Source organism: Sciurus vulgaris (assembly GCF_902686455.1).
Source record: "Sciurus vulgaris genome assembly, chromosome: 4".
NCBI lineage: Eukaryota > Metazoa > Chordata > Mammalia > Rodentia > Sciuridae > Sciurus > Sciurus vulgaris.
Window position 1 is genome coordinate 9,977,782 of NC_136464.1, and position 20,935 is coordinate 9,998,716.

At 51.9% G+C, this 20,935-nt stretch overlaps 1 protein-coding gene across 10 annotated transcripts in view; it reads left to right on the plus strand.

Moving 5' to 3' along the window:
• Positions 1–20,935, plus strand: part of FGFR2 (fibroblast growth factor receptor 2) — a 99,461-nt gene that overhangs the window by 15,139 nt on the left and 63,387 nt on the right. For 5 of the 10 annotated variants that reach the window (XM_079138455.1, XM_079138457.1, XM_079138458.1 and 2 more), the window contains exons 3-4: positions 9,643–9,909; positions 10,910–10,987. The exons of 3 other annotated variants lie outside the window; for them this stretch is intronic. In XM_079138455.1, the coding sequence (XP_078994581.1) occupies positions 9,643–9,909; positions 10,910–10,987 (345 nt within the window). The remainder of the gene's footprint in view (positions 1–9,642; positions 9,910–10,909; positions 10,988–20,935) is intronic. 2 more of the 10 variants (XM_079138460.1, XM_079138459.1) reach the window with 1 other exon arrangement.

Here is a 20,935-nt window from a genome sequence, read left to right on the forward strand (position 1 = left end):
AGTTTAGTTCCATTTGGGTACATTCCAGGAATCCCTGCTTAGGTAACTTACATGTACATGATGTGACAGATTTGTTCATTTGAAAGAAAACCCTGTTTTGAAGTCAGAGGAATTCACATTGAGGTTCTCACGGGGCTGGAGAAAGCTGTCTGCTGACCTGTTTGTATCAAATCATGACCCATGAAAAGGCGCCCAGGACGCGCCCCCCAGCCAGGGTGGGGCCAGCCGCAAGCTGGGGTGCCTTCTCTCAGGTGTGCCTCTTCAGGGGCTACAAAGGCCTTCCTTCTGAGCGGCCTGGGGTTTGTCCTTAGGCTGACCTGGGCCAGCAGCAGGAGACTTGGAGATGCCTCTGTCCTGGAAACCAGGACTGGGGTCCTGAAGGGAAGGGGCTGCCTGTGCTGAGGTGGCTCATTACTGGAAGAAGGAGGTCTAGAACTCTTGTCCTGGGACAGTGTGGCCCTTGGATGTCAACCTTAGCCTCATCTGGGAACCTGGGGCAACTAGAGTCTCAGCCCTCTGCCCAGCCCCGCCCACCTAGGGCCTGGGATCGTGTCCTTTATGGATCGTAAAGTCTGAGAAGGGCTGGGTAGATTCCCCACCCCAGGAAGCTCTACGTGTGGCCAGTGGGTCGATGGAGTGCAGATCGTGATTGGCTGTTGCTCAGCCTACGCAGAGAAACAGTGTCTGCTTCAGCAGGAAGCAGGGAGTTTCACAGCGGAGATATTTGAGCTGGGCTTTGTGGACTGAGTAGGAGCCTGCCAGGCAGAGGAGCAGGATGGGGCATGCAGGTGTAGGAACAGTGCCCTGTGGGACAGGCCTTCTGTGGTGTGAGGGAGAGTGGTCTGGCTCAAGTGGGCCTTAGGGTTATTCTGTGTGGAGAGGTTGGTGCCTTTTTTTTTTTTTAAAGGTGGAGGCCAGATTTGCTTTTTAAAACACCTGGTGTCCTTGATGGTTAGGGGAGGGGACAGAGAGACTGTGGAGCTGGGCCAGGCTTGTGGCAGAGGTTCCATTGATAGATGGAAGAGGCATGGAGTGGACCTTGCCTGGGCTTTCTGACAGCTGTGTTGGAGACGGGCATAATAGGTGAGGGGAGCGAGGGGCAGGAGGGGGCTCTGGGGGCTCCGAGGATAGGCTGCCGGGACGCAGTGAGTCCATTCAGCAGGAGGCCCGTGGTGGGTACTGAGGGATGAGCTCTCACGGAGGCGGGCATGACGTATGACGTGGGGGGCCTTCTTTCATTTGTTAAGGTTCCTAGTTTGCAGGACAAGAAAAATGAAGGATTAGAAAAGCTGAGGGCTTGTTCGAAGGACGCGAAGTGTAAGTGGCAGAACTGGGGCTCAGGTCTGCTCCGTCTGCGTTTTTAGCGTGCCTGGCCTCATCCTGGCCTTTTCGCCAGGGAAGGGATCAGGAGGATCCCTTGGTGGTACCCCAGCCTTGGCAAAGCTGGGGTACCACCAGGGCTCAGGGCTTGGCCACGAAACTGATGGCAGCACCTCATCTGCCACTTGGTAAGATGCAGGAGGCCACTCGGGGCTGCTGCCATCACCAGGACCTGGAGAGGAAGGGTTTTGGAGGCAGGGCGTTCGGTTTCAGAACTGGAAATGCTGTGCCTCCGTTTTCCAGGGTGACGCTTCAGCAAGCCCCTGCCCCGCCTTAAGATCACGTCACTAAAGGTGGCACACGTGGCTCACTCCTTCCCCTCCTGGGGCCCCAGGTGCCCTTCCTGATGCCCCGGTGTGGGAACATACCTGGTCTGCTGCTGAGACCAGTGAGGTTCCAGGGCCTTTGGTCTGCAGAGCCAGCTTTTGATGACGAGGGTTTCCAGAACAGCGTGTCCCCAGAAGCCCTGCAGACCACGGGAAGCACCAGCTTTCTCCGCAAGTGCATTTTCGAGAGGCAGGAGGCCCAGGACCCAGCGAGCAGAGTGGCTGTGGACAGACTCCTCATTGTATCTCCGAGCCAGGGAGCGCAGAGCACTTAGACATAACTTGTGGTGCAAGTTTGTACTTCCTGGGTGCTCTAGGATTTAATGGCTTCTCTCTTTGGGACATGCTCTTTGAACAAAGGCTCAATTTTCTAATTCTTGCCCAAGCAGAGCGGCCAATATCTAGGGATTTTATGCCTACGGAGCTGATTTGATTTGCACATCTTGATGGTCCAGTGGGCATTTTGCTCTCATGAATGTAAGAGTTGAATGCAGGTATTGTGATGGGGCTAGAGGAGCTGTCCCTTTGTGTCTCTCTCCCTTTTGGAACATTGTCATGAGAGGTGAAACACCAGGGTTGGGAGAGAGGGGGATGCTGACAAAATCGGGGTAAAGTTTCCACTTTGGGTTCCAGTATTAGGCAACCAGGTTGATCCATTCCTTAAGAAGTATATTCCGAGGACTTAGCTCTTTGTACACGATTATTTTCTCCTGGGCCTCAATATGACGTCATTCAGATGTAGAGAGCTGTCCACCCTGTCGCATATAGACAGACCTAAACTATACGAAGGGTGTGCCTAGAAATAGAATTTAATGGTCACCATATTGGAGACATTAGTTGTGATCCACCTGGTCACGTGGTGAGGGAGCCAGGCCAGAGTGTCTGGAGCTGTCAGGCTGCTGCTAGAGGTAGCTGTTAGTGCTGGTGACGGTACCTGGTCCCTGTGATGCTGACACAGCACGTTGAGTTCCGACGTGTGACCTTCTCAGCCCCTGTGCAGGTCTACAGGACACCTAGACAGTTGACTGGGAAGACGAAGGCCTGCAGCCCTTTCCTGTGACACCTTTTCATTGTGTTGACTTTTTGTCCCCAAGTTTGTGCTGGCAGCATTTCGTGAGGATGAGAATTTTTTTCTTCTTTCCTTTTTAAATTTTTTTGCAGTGCTGGGGATTGAACTTGGGGTTTCCCACATGCTAGGCAAGTACTTTGCCACTGAGCCACATCCCCAGCCCCATGAACGAGAACTTTGGTCTTTATACTGTGCAGAGTGTCTGTCCCCTCACCCTGTTCAACAACAAGTAGCCCCTCTGCCTTGTGAGGCCTGCATTTGACGTCAGGGTTTTTATCTTCTACAAGTTGATTCTTGTAAAGGGGAGGGTGTAAGGCGTCTGAGCTGAAGCGGCCAGCTGCGTGGGCGCTGTCTTGGTGCCTGTGTATGCGTCCTTGCTGCAGGACACCATCAGGGGACCCCACTTGGTAACTCTCTGCTAAGTTCCTGTGCTAGCTTCACAACGTCTGTGCCATGGAGGGGTAGGGGCTGGGCTCTTCCAAAGCCCCCGATCTTGTTAAACAGCTCTGGGTTTCTAACAAGCCGGCCTGTACATACTCTGTGTGTCTGTCTGTTTGGATTCCCTCAATTCACAATTGTGAAAAATAGCCCGGGAGTGTCGTGGGAGAGGGATTCGGAGCCTGTGGACAGAGAACTGGGTGTCGTGCAGCCAAAGCGTCTGACCAGGGCTGTGGCCTGGCTGTGCAGGACAGACAGCCTGAGGCCACGGGCGCAGTGCTGGCCAATTGGAAGGGGGAACCCGGCGCCCTCACCTGCATATGCTGTGACTTTGCAGTGACTTTTACAGCTTGATCCCATGCGTTGCGCTGTCAGGACTTTTGGCAGTCCCTCAGCGTGGTTTTTATTTGTCTTGTACCAGGTGGCAGAATGTCTGGGCGGGCACCAGGAACCCGAGGCCACTTTACTATTCTTGCTGCAGATGCTCCTGGGACAGTCCCTGGGCCTGAGCCCTGCCAGGAGGTGCGGGTGATGGGTTTAGCCCCCAACAGGACGTGACAAGACAGCCTGCCTGTCCCTGCGTAGCCCTCCCTGTTCCCTCAGCTCCTCCTTCCCCCCCCTTCCTTCTTCCTGTCTCCCTCTTCTCTCTTTGCCCCTCTCTCCTTCCTCCCTTCCTTCCTCCTCTTCCAGAGAGATTTGTGTCCAAAGATTTTTCTCTTCCTCCCTTTCTTCCTCTCTGTGGGGAATGTGTGGGAACTGGGTGCCCTTTGCAGGGAGAACCCTTGGAGGGGCGTGTTCCGGGCCACCCAACTGGGTCCTTGAAACTGGGTCATCTGGACATCTGGAAAGGCGCTGTGCTGGGACGCCCCAGAAACCGCTTTCCTGGTGAAAACCAGTGTGTTCAGTTGTCCCACTGGCGAAAGCTGCTTTATGCCCCCGACCCCCCACCCCAAGTTGAAGCCCACGGAGTGTCACCGCGGAATGCTTGGCCAGGCCAGGCCTCCGGCTTCCCAGCTGATCTCTGTTTGCATTTGGGCGCCACTTCAGAAACCACAGAGGAGAAGTTTATAGGCAGGCACGATAAAAAGTGACAGTCTCGCTGGGCTGGCAGTGGAAAGTGGTACCTGACATAGCGTGCCCTTTCCAGACTCCAGTGGGCTCAGCATCTGCCCCCCGCTGGCCCTGGGGGAGGACTCAGCTGGGCGGAGCAGGGAGCCACTGTGACAGCACTCCCCCTCCTGGGGCTGCCTTGGGTGCAGCAAGGCCCCGCCCCCTCGTTACCTACAGAGCTGGTCACACCCAGGGGCACAACCTCTGCCTGGATCTGCTGAGGGCCTGGGAGAGTCATGCCTCAGTTCCCCTCTCCCTGCCTGGAGACCCCTTATTTCTAAATTCCCCTGGGGTCCTGAGGAGTGTGGACGGGTGGGCAGGAGTTCCTGGGGAGGGAGGAGGCTGGGGCAGACCTGTGTGGGTGACTTTTGGTTGTGACTTTTTTTAAAAATGTTTTTATTAGTTGTTGATGGACTTTTTAAATTTTATTTACTTATTTATATGCGGTGCTGAGAATCGAACCTAGTGCCTCACACATGCTAGGCAAGCGCTCCACCACTGAGCCATGGCCCCAGCCCTTGGTTGGGACATTTTGCCCAGCTCTTTGGCCTTGACTCAGAGCAGCGGAGCCCGCTCTCCAGGGCTGGAGGCTGGAGGGGAAGCCCCCGCCCCGGCTGCCTGTGCAGCATGCGCCCTGTGCTTGCGGCAGGTGGAGGCCAGTGCCCGAGCCCGCCCAGAAAGCAAACTTGTCACTGTGTTTGTTGAGCAGTTTGAGGTAACATGACAAAGAATGCCCAGGGTTCGTCCCAGCTTGCTTGCTTGCCCCTTTTTGAATTTCAGTTTATATTATGGAAACTATGTGGGGACAAACCCTCTGTCTGTGGAAACCTCTGGAAGAGCATTTGGTGTGAGCGGAGTGGCTTCTGGAACCTTCTCCCTGTTGCGTTTTGGCAGGACAGGCGGAAGGTGGGACCGTGGATCTTGGGAGAGGTGAACAGTGTGCCGTAGCGTCAGAAACACCAAATCCAGGAAATGTTAATATTGCTATAAAAGGCATTGTTTAGATTTCCCAGGGAGTTCCTTGTCCTGTGTCAACTGTCATATTTCACAGAGCAGGCTGGGCAGCGAGGCGGAGTCTGGGAGGGAGTGACCCGTGTCAGGCGGGCTGTCCAGGTTGGGGTGGCAGGTGGGGCGTGGCAGGCGGGGCGTGGCAGGCACAGCACCCCTGGTCACTGCAGACGGGCAGATTGTCTCGGCCCCTCCCAAGCAGCGTGAGGGGACTCGGGGATGGTGCTCCAGGGCGTGGCTCTGAGGCCACCTGAAGCATCCAGACACAGAAGCCCGAGCCGCAACAAGCAGGGCAGGCACAGGGTTCTTCAGCCGGGCCTGCATGCCCCCTGTGCAGGGAACTGCAAGCTGGACCACTGGTTGGTGTTCTGGCCCTCCCTGTTGTCCCTCCTCCCCTCCCTCCTTATGGTGTCAACCTGTCCCTCCTCTCGTCCCTTCCTTTGCTCTTCTTCATGCATCTTCTTCTTCTAGCATCTGCCCGGGACACCTAGGGGTGTGGCTGCACTGATGACTGCAAACACTGCAGACCCCAGGCGGGGCATTTTGTGAAGTGACTGCTTAGCCCAGGGAGGAGGAGGAGGAGGAGGAGGAGGGGCGTGTTCTGAATTTGCTTTTGAAGTTGTCATGGCTTGACTTTATGGATAAACATCATTATCTTCCTAATGCATGTGGGGTAGACATTTTACTGTCCTCGAGGTTTATCGTGTCATTGGAAAACTGGATGACAGTTTTGACCTGGGTTTAATGGAAGTAAGATCCATTTTTAGTACCTCGAGACACCCTAGCTGTCCACTGAGATGGGAGCCCATCCTGAAGTCGCTTTGCGTCTTGACGTAAAATCCAGAGGTTCTCTGTCCTCTGAACGCTGGTGTTCACAGTGGGGTAGACTCCGTTGGAGGGTCACTGGGATGTGGCAGTCATCCCCTTAGTGAGTCACAGTTGGAAGGTCAAGTCCACACGAGGTGGCTCCTTGGAGCTTCATGGATGGTGGCTGGATATGTGGGCACCCCTGCTCATTGTTGGAGAGCCTGTGGCTGAGAAGCTAGACTGGATGGAGAGGGGTTGGCGCTCAGGGTATCGTCCTTTTTGCCTCCATGGCAGCACCCCAGTACCAAGCATCTTGTGTTCAACCTGGAACAAGATGCCATCCCTTGTTTACTGGCAGGTGGGGGTGAGTTTTGGTGACGTTGGTCCAGCAGTGCAGACACCCCTGGTTTCAATAAGACTTTGTGGCTCATTGAGTTCATGTGAAGGAAGGGATTTTCCAAACTAAGGATCCTAGGTGAAAAACTGAGAAATCATAACTATTTTCTCAGGAGAGGGATTTTTCTGTATCATAATTGCAAATGCCTTGCTTATCTTTCTTCTCCCTAATGTAGTCTGAGAGCATTCTGTGGCACAGAATCGGTTCGTGGCCTTCCCTTATCTGAGGGTCAGGACAGAGCAGATGGGCTGTGAGGGTCCCAGTCGCCTCTCCTTTCAGGGAGGGAAGTTTTGTGATTTGACCCAGCTGCTTCCCTTCTCAGGAATCCTTGATGACACGTTCTGGCTCAGAGGAAAGCAAATTCCAGAACATTCTTTCTATTTTTCGAGACAGGGTCTAAGTTGCTTAGGCTGGCCTCCAACTTGTAATCCTCCTGCCTCAGCCTCCTGAGTAGCTGGGAGTACAGGCACACACTACTACCATGTCTGGCCCAGAACATTATTTATTTATTTATTTTTGGGTGTTGGGGATCGAACCCAGGGCCTTGTGCTTACAAGGCAAGCACTCTACCGACTGAGCTATCTCCCCAGCCCCCCAGAACATTCTTGATAACTTGCTGATCATATGGTGTGGTCTTAACTATTGATAATGTTGTGACCTAGGCTAATCAATGTAAATCCATTTGACATTGTGGGTGCTATTTTTGCAATTGTTGAAGGCAGGGGACCCAAATGACATCTGGTCCTAGCTCTAAACAGCTGTTTAGGGGTTGGACAGAGTAACCTTTGGGTCCCTATCACTTCCTGTGTGGGACCAACCTGGGACCCTTGGATGCTGGGAGTGGAGCGGCAGGTGGTCTGAGACCTGGGGCCAAATGCCATCGCCTTCCTGCCCATAGTTCTCTTCCTCTCCCTTTTCTGATCGGGATCCCGAGTTTCAAGTGTCTGTTAGCCCCTCAGTTCAGCGGCCTCCTGGCTCTGGGAAGGTCCCATCTGAGACTCTTCCAACCAAGTTCCCAATGTCTTTCAAATTTCCCTTTGTCCTTTGCTTCTCAGCCTGAATGGCTGCTCCTTGGAGGAGCTTCTCTGGTCATCTCCCATCACAGGAGCTGAGCAGCTTCTGTCAAGGCGAGACTAGATGCTTCGGGCCGTGTGGGCCATGGGGTCTCTGTCCCCAGGACCCAGCTCTGCCCTGTGACACAGCAGAGCCCAGACAATGCAGGACCTGTGAGTGTGGCTGTGTCTATGCACCCTGCTTACAGAAGCCAGCCCCGGCTGGCTGGCCCCTGGATCATCGCTGGCCAGTCCCCGCCATTTCTGTGTGGCTGCTCTCTTGCTGTGTTCTTTCCCCATCTGGAGACCGCCTCACACACTTGGTATTTTTTTCTGGATTTTATGTTTATATCTGTCATCCGCCCCCCCCCCCCCCCCCCCACACACACACAGTGGAGGCTCAACGAGGGCAGGTTCCTGTGTTGCTTCTGAGCCTCCAGGACGAGACGTGGCCTCCGATGGTGTTCAGTAAACAGCTGTCAAGTGAGGAAAACCAGCCTTCGAAGGGGCAGCCTTCGCCTGCCCGTGGGGCTCTTTCTGCACCTTTCAGGGTGTTTGCCTGTGTCCCCGGACCCCTCGTGTTGAGTCTGTTGAACATCTGGGCCCTTCTGACTCGCCTGCCTCTGGAGGGTGCCCAGGTTGGCTGTTCCTGGTGGCGGTGGCTCGTGGCTCAGATGCTGCCTCAGTAGTGGGGACCAGGGCGTGGATTGACTTTATCTCAGTCACATGGGAGATTTGTCCTCTGGGTGGACTCGAGCAAAACAATTGCCTTGTGACACGGCCCAGTGCTGGGAAGGAGGCTTTGTTTTCCCGGCCTGGGGCTCTGCGTACCACTCACAGCTCTCACCGTGGGGACGAAAGCTCGCTCTTCTCAAAGGCCAGCAGCTCTCCTCCTCCTCCTCTGGAGAAGTTCACGTGGGCTGGTTCCTCTGGGGTCTGTCCCGTCCTGCCCTGCGTCTCTGGGGACTGTGATGATGCTCAGTCCTGCCTCCCTGTGTGTGCCACATACTCAGGGTGAGGTGGAGGACACACTGACCCGTGGGACCTGCGCCCCGTCTCTGGGAGCGCGGTGTGTGCTGGGGGGACGGGGGTGCTCGTGAGAAATGTGTACATGCCAGGAGCTGGGGGGGCAGGCGCACCAGGAGGGACGAGGTCCACTTCCCTCTTCCCGGGTGACTTAGGGGTTCTGCAGAGGCTCTTGATTTGGGCTTGAGGGATGAGTCGGGTTGAACAAGGATGAGGGAAAGGAAGGGTGTCCCCTAAGAAGAGAAAGGCACAGAGCTGAGGAGGCCGAGGACCCGGATGTGGATGGGATCAGGCCGTGTGAGGAGGAGTGAGAGGCACTGGGGTCAGCACCGCATGGCCGGGACCACCTCTCGGCTGTGGACGTTCTTTTCTTTTGTCTTTTGGTCTCAAGGCCTGGAGGCTTTTATCGTTTTGAGAAAAGTGGCGTGTCCCAGCTCGGCCCAGCCCAGCATGAAGTCTCCTGACCAGCAGAGTGCTGCTCTGCACCCCAGGGCTCCGGATGGCACCCACCTCGTAGAGGGACCCTGGGTTTCCCTTGAATCTGAGGCCCTTCATCTTAAGGAACTGGGCTTTATGACCACAGGCCAAGCGTGGCACTGGTCAGTAGACAGAGCGAGTGATGGGGACGCACGTTGTCATGTTGAACAGACACATTGAAAACGGAACATGCCATGGAGTGGGCTTTCCGGGGCGGGGACGGAGCAGGCTCTGGACGGGTGGTGAGCCCAGCAGGGTCCCGTGGCACATCCTTCCAGGCTGGGTGCTGTGTGCTTTCAGAGCGCTTCGGCTTGAGGAAACGGAGGTGGGACAGCTCTGCCGGGTGCTTCCTCTGGCTGCCGTTTCCGGGGCTCAGTCTGCCTCAGTCTACCCTTGAGCGCGGGCTGCTTCCTGGCTTCCTGGGGTGCAGGGAGAGATGGACCCTCCTGGGGCCATGTGTTAAACCGGAACGGCTTCTCCTGACCTTTGTTGGACATTCTCTCCTCCCCGTGCTTCCCACCTGTCTCTGTCTTCTCCCCCACCTTTCTGCAGAGCCACCAACCAAATACCAAATCTCCCAGCCAGAAGTGTACGTGGCCGCGCCAGGGGAGCCGCTAGAGCTGCGCTGCCTGTTGAGAGATGCCGCCACCATCAGTTGGACTAAGGACGGGGTTCACTTGGGGCCCAACAATAGGACAGTGCTTATTGGGGAGTACTTGCAGGTGAAAGGTGCCACGCCTAGAGACTCCGGCCTCTATGCTTGTACTGCCGCTAGGACTGTAGACAGTGAGACTTGGTACTTCATGGTCAATGTCACAGGTGAGTTGGTCTGCAAGCTACGCGCTCTTCTCTGTAGCTGTTTTCTGGTTAAAGTTTAGTTTAGTTTTGTTTTTTGTTTTTCCAAGTGAAATCATAGTGAGATCTGCTAGTTGGCTGGCTGCTGGGCACACAGCTTCAGAGTTTGTTATTGGCCAGTTTTTAAAAAAATTGTTTATTTACTTTTTGCGAGAAGGTCTTGCTGTATTGTCCAGGCTCGTCTCAGACTCCTGGGCTCCAGCGACCCTCCTGCCTCAGCCTCCTGGGACTACACGTGCATGCCACCTCACCTGCCTGATCCATTTTCGAAATTCTTACGTGCTCCAGAGAGGCCCATCATTATGAATGACAGAGGTCTTGGGTGCAAGGAAACGTTTTAAGACAGTGCACTTTTAGCATGAAAAAGTTTTTTTTCTTTATGCCACCAACATCTTTGGCATTTTGGTTATAGGATTGAAATGTGGACGCTCCAGATTTCTGACTCCTTTATTAAAATACGAATTGAGTTCCTCTACACTTTCTTTCCATGCAGGGAGGGGACCGAAGAGGCCCCCTTTGTGGCCAAGTTTAAAGTTCTGCTCTGAGAACGTTAGTTAATGATGAAAGGGCCACACAGGGATTACGTTTTGTTCGGAACTCGTTTCTTTCTGGAAGGGGTCCCCAAATGCTGAAAAGTTTTGTTGGGGAAAAAAGGAATCGTTGGCTATAACATAATCAGTACATTTATCAGGGACTTGAATATTGTCAGAAGCTTAAAGTCCAGTTCCAGTAGATCCGATTTGACAGCGTGTTTAAATAGCATGGAAGCAGAGACGTCGAGGATCACAGCAGAGACCCACTGTCCTTCCAGAGAGACGACTTAAGCCATTAAAAGCAGAACACGGTCTCGTCCTTGGTGGGTCCCTGGGTAGTTGACTTCAGCCCTGAGGAGGGCTCGGCGGTAGGTGATCGCAGCCTTTGGCTCTGCAACCACACATGCTTGGATATGTTCTCTTGCATACAGATGCCATCTCATCCGGAGATGACGAGGACGACACAGACGGCTCTGAGGACTTTGTCAGTGAGAACAGTAACAACAAGAGTAAGTAGCCAGTGCCCCGGAGGCCTGAGCAAGGAGCGCCACGGCAGCCCCGGCCGCCACCCGTCTCCGCGTCCGCTCTCCGGCCCACACTGTGTCCTGTGGCCCTCGCTGTCCCGTACGTCTGCTGTCCTAACTTTCAAACCTGAGAATAAACCATGTCACTGTCTACCCTTCTCCACTGCTTGTCCTTACTTCTGTGTCTGTCGCACTCTTCAGAGAGCAGTGACTGCTTTTCTCTTGGATTTCCTTTGTCCTTTGGTTTCTCGCTGTTCCGAGACGAGCCTTGGTCTTCTCCACGGCCACCCACAGTGCCTGGGACCTCTGTCAGTGTGTGGTTGTCACGGGGGTGCGGGGCACGGGTGGCATCTCACAGGCAGGGCTAGGTTTGCTGCTGGTGACAGCTTTCAACGCACAGCTGAGCCCTCACGGCAGACAGTTATCTGGTCCAGCATCAGTGTGCTGAGGCCAAGATGCCCTGGCTTTCAAAGACACGGGCCTCACGTGATAGACAGTGGCAAGAGAGGGGACCACGTGGTGTTTTCTTGTTCTCAGGCAGTTCATACTGAGCGCTTACCCTGGAGGGGCCCTTTACTTGGTGGTAAGAATGGACAGCCTGGGTTTGAGTTCTGCTTCACCACATCTCAGTTCCCCATTGAACATCTGTGCCTCAGTTTCTTGGACTGTAAAATGGGAATAATTACAATCACAGTATCTTCCAGGTGGTTACGAGATGTTCACGAGTTAATATTTGCACAGTGCTCACATAAAGAAGATTGAATAGCAGTAGTTGCGTTCAGCATTGACACGGCTGGAATAGTGATGGTCCTGGGATGCTTTGCTTGTGTGGTATATACGGCACTTTCTCAAAAGGATTTTGTCGGTTAAGTAAATTTAAACAGGGCCTAAATAATAAAACAATTAGTTTCTTAAAAAATTCATGGCAAAATTGAGAGGAAGGTACAAAGGATTCCCAAACACTGTTGCCCCCTGTGTGTAGCTTACACGCAGCCTCTGCTGTTGTCAACATCTCTTCCAGAGTGGGCTGCGTCTTTTACACCAGAATTCAATGCCTTGAAACCACCGGAGTGTGCACTCTGAGTTTGGACAAGGGTCTGAGGACATGTCTCCATCGTTGCTGTTGCGCGGGGTTATCCGCTGTGCCCACCTGGCGGCCCTGGCCTTTGGCCCTTTCCAGGATGTCCCGTATCTGAAGGGGCTCCCTTCAGGCTGGCCAGCCATGTGCTTCTCAGGCTTCCTCCTCGGCTTCAGGTCCCGAGAGCTCCTTGCTTTTTAGCACTGATGCTCCTCCGCGGTTCGGATGTACCTCAGTTTACTTACCCACTCGCTGAGCGAAGGACGTCTCAGTTGCTCCACTTAGAAGTAAGGCTGCTACAAACTTGGATGCAGGTTTCTGTGGAGACGTACGTTTTCAGCTCTCCTGGGTAAAGACCACGGGGTGCTGCGATTGTTAGATGATGCAGGAGGAGTATGGTCAGGTTTGTGGGAAGCCACCACACCTCCTTCCAGAGGGGCTGCGCCATCTTGCATTCCCACCAGTAATGGTCAGAGCTTTGATGCCCCAGATCCTCGCCAGCTCTCCTGCTGTCAGTGTTCCGACGTTGGCCTTTTGAGCAGGCCGTTGTGGTCTCGTCCTGGTGTGCGTTTCCCTCAGGATGAGTGATGAGAAGCACCTTTTTCATGAGCCTAATTGCCATTCCTGTATCTTCTTTGGTGAGGTGCCTGCTAAGACGGTTGGCTCACTTTTTAATTGGCTTGTTTGTTTTCTTATTGTTGAGTGTTAAGAGCCTTTGTATATGTTGGATAACAGTCCTGTGTTTTTTTGCAGATCTTTTCTCCTGGTCTGTGGCTTGTCTTTACATTCCTTTGAGCATCACTCGCAGCTCAGAAATCTTTCATTTGCATGAAGTACAGCTTAGCCGTTCTCTTGTGGATTACTGTGCTTTTGGTGTTGCTATCTAGAAAGTCATCAGCAAGGTCAGCTCTGTGGACTCTCCTCGGACTTCTGTAGTGTCCTGTTTTACATTTAGATCACAGTCGTGATCTGTCTTAAGTTAATTTTTGTAAGATCTCTGCCTAACATTTTGCCTGTGGATGTTCAGGTGGGCCAGTCCCATTTGCTGAAGACCCTCATTTAGTTCAGGGCTTTTTAAAGGAAGAAGAGAAAATAGATGTTAGGCACCTGGGATAAATATACTTAAGTGAAAGTTTGGATTTTTTTTCCTGAGTCTCCCAGTAGCTTGGGCACAGAGGGACTTGTTTTGGTTGATGGAGTTTTTACTTTTAGGCAGGAGGAAGCTTAGGGCCGTGGTTCTCAAGGTGTGTCCCCGGGCCAGCAGCATCAGTATCACCAGGGTGGGGGACTTGTTGGAAATGCAGATTCTCAGGCACCTTCCCAGACTCACTGAAGTAGAAACTGGGTGTGAGTCTGATGCACAGGAACTGTGAGATCTGATGGCTTAGGATCTGCCTTGGACAAGAGTTTGCCATTAGCCATTTTGTTTGTGGAACTGAGTAACAAGGCGAGTGGGAACGTCCTGTGCTTTGATTTGTGCTGGCCTTCTAAGGGGTTGTTGTTTAATAAACACCAACACAGCCCAGCATGTCACTGGCTTCTTTAGTTCCGTGGCTCTGGTGTGGAGCTGGCGGCTGCGAGCTCTGGTGTGGAGCCGTCGGTGCCACAGAACCCGGTTGGTGGAGAGCAGTTCTCCTTTGATTGACTTGAAAACCGGGTCTCGGTGAGCCCAAGGCAGCGCTGGAGTGGGTCAGAGGTGTCCCAGGCTCACGCCGGCGGGGTGGAGTGAGCACGTTTGTACGGTTGTTTGCGGCTCTAAAGTGATACTGCGTGTGGGCGCCTTTGCTGCTGATTGGGACATCAGATTCCATCAGCTTGGTTTTGCTGGCTCGCCTGCGACCTGTGTTGTCCTGCTGGTTGGGTCCCCTGCCAGAGAGCTTGCCACCCAATCCACGTGAAGCAGTGAGTGTGACAGCAGGTAGAACAGGCTGGGGCATGGACCCTGCCTCCAAGGGCTCAGCAGGCTGGCCTGCCGCGGACCTCTGGGTTTCCACTGTGACCACGAGCTGGCCGGGTCTGGGAAGGGCCAGGCACAGAGCATGTCCAGTGGGGGCCAGTGAGGGAGCATGTGCCTCGCTTTCACCTTGCACTGGGGGTTTTTGTAATTGGCTCTCGAATGACAGCACTCTGCCCCTGAGACGGGCGCTCTGCGGTGGTGAAGGGCGAGTGTTAGCTGTCCCGGGAGGTGCTGTCCCCGGGAGGGGCCTCCTTTGGTGCCTGTGAAACATTAGACGCTATTTAAAGTGATAGCGGTTCTTAGCTGGCTACTTGGCCTCTGCCATCTGTTAGTGTGATTAGGCTGGTCTGATTCACAGGTGCAGCCTGGGGCGGCCGAGATTAAGCAGCTGTGCCCTGTGTGGACAGAGGAATGCTGTGGCTGGGGTCATTGGCAAGGCGGGAAAGGGATGTTGCCATTAAAACAATTTTTTGCCACCTCAAGTGTCAAATGCCTGACCTGATTAATAGGGAAAATTGTAGAAGCACAGAATTCTCAGCCTTTCCAGCCACCTGGAAACACCCGTGTGTCCAGATTGATTCCTTTGGTGCCCTCCGATTGACTGGAAAATGCCCAATGGGGTGGCTTGGATGTTCCTCTTTAGTGAAGTTCACCAGTGATGCTCTGCCGACTGTGCCGACAGTGACATTTTGGGGCTTTGCTGGGGAGATTTTTGTCTCTTTCTGGATTAAGACATTGCATATTTAGTTCTCTGTCTTTAAGCTTGAGAAATGTGCTGCAGGTTGTTCCATCCCCTGGTGCACTATTGCTCGTCCAGTGTGGGTGCTTAGCTGTAAGGAGGCAAGCGGAGCTGCCTGGGAGAGGCCTGGTGGGTGCAGACAGCATGGTGTGGCCAGCCATGACAGCCCAATTAACAAGAAGGAAGGTGAGGCCCTGGGCTCAATTCCAGCACTGGGAAAAGAAAAAAGGAAAAATTAAGGCAGGATTGCTGAATTTTGGACAAGAAACTGGGATCCACTAAAACCAAGGTGTTGCTTGATTTTTTTATAGGAAAGTGGTGCAGTTTCCAGGTTGTTCCTAACTTTTAACCCATCTCTGATCCAGTCCCAGAGTAGGCTCCTCTGAGGAGGACTTTGGATTTACACAGGCAGAACAAGTGACTTGTTTTCTGTTTTATTGCATTTTGTGTGATAGGACCTGATACCTCGAACCTGCCTTTCCCAGTACATGGCTGACTTCTTGAGGGCAAGAACCTGCCTGGAGGTTGAATATTTTGTGGAATTACAGGCCTTACCTATATCTTCTATGGATCACATTACAAACAGAGCAATGTTTAGGTTCTGGTCTGTATATTAAGAAAATAAGCCAGTGTTTCCCAAAGACTATACCTTGGAACCCTGGTTCCAAATGATTCTCTGCCAAGTGAGTTGCATTTTGAAATTTTAGAAATGTTGCATGCTGTAACCCTTTCTTGGCAGTGTACAGTGTCCACCAGTATAATCCATGCTCTAAGGGATTTTATAGTAAAGCATCTGTTTAATTTTGCTTTTTCCAAGCTTTTCCAAATGTATTGGCCATAAGACCCTTTTAAAATACAGTCACTATTAACATACTTTTGTACATGCTTTGGAAAATCCAGCAGGGGCTGATTGAGGGGGGCTGCCCCTCACCCCTCTTTAAGTCAAGTTCTCCCTTCATAGATATGAAAAGCATTCTTTGGTCATATTTTAACAGCTAACTTGCTGATGACCTCACATCTTGCTAGCGTTAGATGTTTCCCGGAGCAGAGCAATACTGTGACGTCATCACAAGCCGGCTGCCAGGAAATAATGTAGCTATACATGCCCTTCAGTGAAACACATTCTCTCGGACAGAAAGTTACAGTTTCAAATGCTAGTTTTTGAAACGCATCCAGGTTGTGGGTTTTGAAAGGTTCAGAATTTATGCCTTAGCATAGGAAAGTATAACTTAACTAGTCCTTGCTTTCCCTAGGTATTAGGGATTGTAATGGGTTACCTGGCAGCAGATAAGTAAACCGTGTATGCTGGTTTGCTCCAGGGGTTTTCATTACCTCCAGCTTAGGTTTAAGTGATTAATGTTTCTCAGAGCCTGAGACTGAGTGCCTGGGAAGATCATGATTGACAAGAGTTGAGGCCCATTTTTTAGCCAGAGGGACACCATGGCAAGATTCGAGATGCCTGCCTTAAGACTCTTCCTGCTGGAGGGGTTCTTTCTATTGAGCAGAGACAGAGAGAGGTAAGGTAATTTTCTGTTTGGATTTCATTCTTGTCCAGACCAGCAGATGCCCTGTACTTATGTCAGAGAGAAAGTCAATTTTTTTTTTTAAGTCATTGGAGAAAACAAAGGTTATTTGGCCTGAGATTCCAAACTCATTTCATTGATTAGCCTGCCCATGATAACAGTTCTGAGCTGCCTTTGTTCTCTGGGATTTTTACTTGGTGGAGATGGTATCTGGGTTGGTGAGCACCGCTTCCTTGGTCGCGTTGACACTTCTAGGAGGTGAGAAGAACCAAGAAACAAAGTCCGAAGCCTCCTGTGGTTTTGGAAATTCTTGACAATGAGAAGCCCATCAGTAAGTTGGCTTGGGCCTGTCGGCCCAGGCCAGCGGTGGTGGCCACAGACTGTCCTTGCTTCTCCGCCTCCCACATCACAATGCGCAGCCAGCAGCTGGAGGGCTTCCTGTGGGGCATGGCTGCCTGGTGGTCTCCACTCATTTCATTTCACTTGGATTACTCATTTTTTTTTTTTTTTTAAATGTGTTTCTGCTCAGCCTCGAGTTGGTTGAGATTTCTCAGATGAAGCCACAGACCACCCCCTTGGCTCTTGCCTCAGTTAATCTCCGCCCTGTAGATGGGCTTCCTCTGAGTTCATGTCAGACCGAAAACAGATGAACCCCAGGCGGCCTCAAGGATGATGACGTCCCCTCGCAGGGGCCAGAGCATTCAAATGGCCTGATTAGTGATATTTTTAAAAGCCCTAATTATAGACTTAGGGCAGAGGCCTTACTGGGGCTTTAGGGAGTTTGTGACTTAATCTAGGAGCTGAAACTGGCTGCGTGTATGTGTGTGTGTGTGTGTTTTTATTTTTGCATCAATAAAAATATAGTTGGCAGCCATCAGCGTCCATGGCCCACATAAATCTTGAACTTTTGACTTAATTACTATGGGAGAGTTCACAGGGCAGTCCGGAGTGGTTGAAAGAGCGCTGCTCAGGGAGCTGGGGACTTGGGGCTAGCCTCAGTGGGGCCTCTGGCTGTGTGACCTTGATCATATCACTTAACCTTTCTGGGTGACACCGATCACATCAGCCATCGGGCCAGATGGTCGCTGAGGCCTCTTTTGGTACAGCTCTGTAACATGATTCCATGTTTTTCCTTTAAAACCTTGGGCTGTGCTCTCTTTTTGGTTCTGGAGAGAGAGCAGAACATAAACCTTAGGTGTCAGTATTGGGGATATGTAAAGGTGTTTGTGGGGACAGGCTCAGTAGCCTAGGGTTTCTCATTAAGTTTAAATTGCAGGGTCAATAAAACCCCTATCATTCTACCGTTTATTGACAGAAGCAGTATCTGCCTAGCACGTGGACACCTGGGAAGAATGTTAGACCTGGGGGGCGGACCTTACCGAGCAACGAGGAGTCTATAGCTAAAACTTGTAACTGTCATTGTCCGCATGTCAGGCCAGTCCATCCATCGGTCAGCTCTGGAGTGCCCACTCTGCAGGCTGAGGGTGCATTCGGGCCTCTGTCCTTGTTGGCCAGCATACATCACACCTGGTGCCAAAGCCCATGGCGACCCAGGAAAAGATGCACTTCATCGTGGGCTGGGGACTTATGGCAAGGCTGGGTTGGAGGGAAGTTTCTGTGGGATTATGAGCCCCTCTTTAACCACCCACTTTTTAAGACACTTCTGCATTAAAGTAAAATTCCACTCGACACTGTCGCTAACAGGCAGTAACTCTCAGGTGTGGCAAATGGCAACGAGTGGTCTGCCGTACCTGACGTTGGAATTTGATTTGTTCCTTGTGGCTGGGTCTTATTATTCTTTTGATGTGCTCATCATTGGGATTCAGTGACTCAGAGAGCATCGTTCTTCTGCCACATGTGACATCAGAAGGAATGTGCGGGTCAGTGTGGAAGAGACCCTGCCATGGGTGAAGCCAAGTGGGTTCCTCACAGGTGATTTGGTGATATTTGCATGGATGCCTTGGAGATCTTGCTGCAGTTCTCCCTGAAGTCATGACTTGGAACCCACTTCCCAAAACCCTAAGGTTCTGCCCGGCGAGGTGTCGCCAGCAGATACTCATGTACCTGAGCTCAAAGGGCCGTGTGTCCTTGGCTTGCGGGTTCGCTCTAAGGTTGCTGACTGACTGTCGGTCACCTGCTGTGTACCAGGGGCGTCTCTGCCTTTGAAGCTCTTTTAATTGGTTGTGCTAGTTCCTTCTCCAGAGAAGCTGGTGAAGCTGAGTCCAGCCTCCTTGGGTTGTGGCCTGTCCCCAGTGCCCAGCTGCGTCATGGTTCTTTGGCATTTCCATGCAGTTGGACTGTAAAAATGGTAGGAAATATTGAGGACAGAAGAGTAGTACATGGGGGGCCTCAGCTGCTGCTGAAGGAAACGCCGCGTGGTTGTCCTTATGTGTTGGTATTTTTTTAGATTCCCTATGTTCTTGAGCTAGTTTATTCCAGGAAGAGCCACTGTTAATTTTTTATTTTTTTGGTGGTGCTGGGGATTGAATCCATGGTCTCACCTGTGCTGGGCAAGCGCTCTACCTCCGACCTATAGCCCCAGACTGTTAAGCAGTTTCTTTCTCCCAGCATCAGACCCATTTAAAAAAATGTGGGAACTCAGCCTCCCTCCAGAGCGCGTGCAGCAAGCCCCAGAGTGGGTGGTCAGGTGCACAGCAGAGGCTCGGGGCGGCCACTCTCTGACACCGGGCCTTTCTGTTGAGTCACGACTTGCAGTTCTTGAGGGAATGTTGTGAAATTTCAGCTTTGAGCTGTAGCCACCAAGGTGATCTGCTCCAACTTATGGTGATTGGGTTTCGTGGTGCCCCACCCACCTCCAGCCTCAGACGCAGAAGCGTGTGCCCACACCCTGTCGCATGGCTGGGCGTCTGTTTTGCACGAGCAGATTTTATAGGTATAGTTTTGATGATTGAAATTTCACCCCAGGGAAGTGGCTACCTGCCAGAAATTCCTACAAAATTCTTTGCCTCTCACCTGCAGTCATTCCTTAGGTACCAAGACAAAGGCCCTGGTGGAGGTCGGGAGGTGGAGGGGGCAGGGCAGGCTGCATGGGGGCACTCAGGGGCGATCCTGTGCTGGGTACAGCCTCTCTGGTGGTTTAGCCCAGCCAGAGTGGAAAAGATCAACATTCCACCATCCTTAAGCCAAATCCCACTTTTTGACCTTTTAGGGAACATAAAAATCATGCCTAATGGTATGTAAGCACATATCTGCTGATTTCTTTTATGTAGAGAAGAAAAAAAGACATTCCACAGGATAAGCTCAGCGGTAATTGATGCTCTCTGAAAGAGTTACTACATTAATGTTTAGCTAATGCGCGTGAATAGGCCATTGTGTTTACTTAAACAAATGACGTTAGTACAGACACCTGACAGCATGAGGTGTGCTATTCATTTAGGTCAGATTTGTAAAAGTCTTTGTGTAGCAACAAAGCTCTTTATTTATTTTGGGCTCTCAAAGGTTTCTTTTCAGTGGCAGTGGATGGATTTTTCTAAGTAGAAGCTTTGAAAATGAAAGATTATTGAAATTGTTTCAGTGTATGCCTGGCCCTGGGGGTCTTGTAATAAATGAGAATCCAGTACCCTGGCAAACCCTCACAAGAATAGGTATGCTGATGGGCACCAGACGCCCAAGGCCAGCTGGCCATCAGCAGTGCCTGCTTGTTCCAATGCATCTGGGGTCTAGGGAATGAACGTGGCCCCTCTCTTCTCTCCCTCTTCTTTTCTCCCTTCTGTCTCTGTTCTGCAGGATGACCCACTATGCAGTTCTGCCCTCTTTGCACTATCTCGCCTCCTAAATCCCACTGACCTTGACATTTGAGTGTGCCAGAGGATAGGAAGGCACTGTGTGGCCTTGGGAAGGAATCTCAGCCCTACCTTCCGTAGCCCCCTCAAAAGCAAGGGAGGCAAAGAGGTGTGGACACTTGGATGCAGCTACTCTAGTTCCAAGTCATAACATGGGAGTCTGGTTGCTAGGCTATGGGATTGGTACTCGGAGCGTGCTATGCCACCTATAGAGCAGGGCAGACTGCTAGGTATGGGCAGGAACTTGGCCCCTACTTGGGGCCATTTTGCCTCTGGTTTGTGGAGTATGGGTGCTGCTGCTCAGGCTGACCCTCACGGGAAAGCAGCACAGTTATGAATCATCCTTCTAGAACTTTCTAGGTCCTATTGATGGACCCTTTAGGGGAGGGAAGGGCAGGGATTTTGGTTACCAGTTTACTAAGATAGAAGCGTGCTTGTGAAAAGACAGATTGCTGTCCAACATTTCAGTGGAGGTTCTGTATGGCAAAAATGGCCCAGCCAGCTGCCCTGGACGCCAGTCTTAAATATCACTGTGGTTGAAGGCATGGCTTTTAACCCTGGGGAGGCAATAAAGAGCAGGGCTGAGCGTGGTGGGCGCTGGCATCAGACTGATCAGGTTCAAGTTCTGGCCCACACCTCTTCTGAGCCTCCTGGCTTTTAGACAATTACTTAACCACCCAGTGCCTCAGTTTCCCCACCTGTCCATAGGGATTATTGAGGATTAATGTGTCACACATGTAAAATCTCTTAGGGCCACGCTGCTTGACAAATGAGAAGCAGTCTGTCAACTGTGATCATTAGCCCTTATTGGCCAGCTTGGAAAATTTATAGCT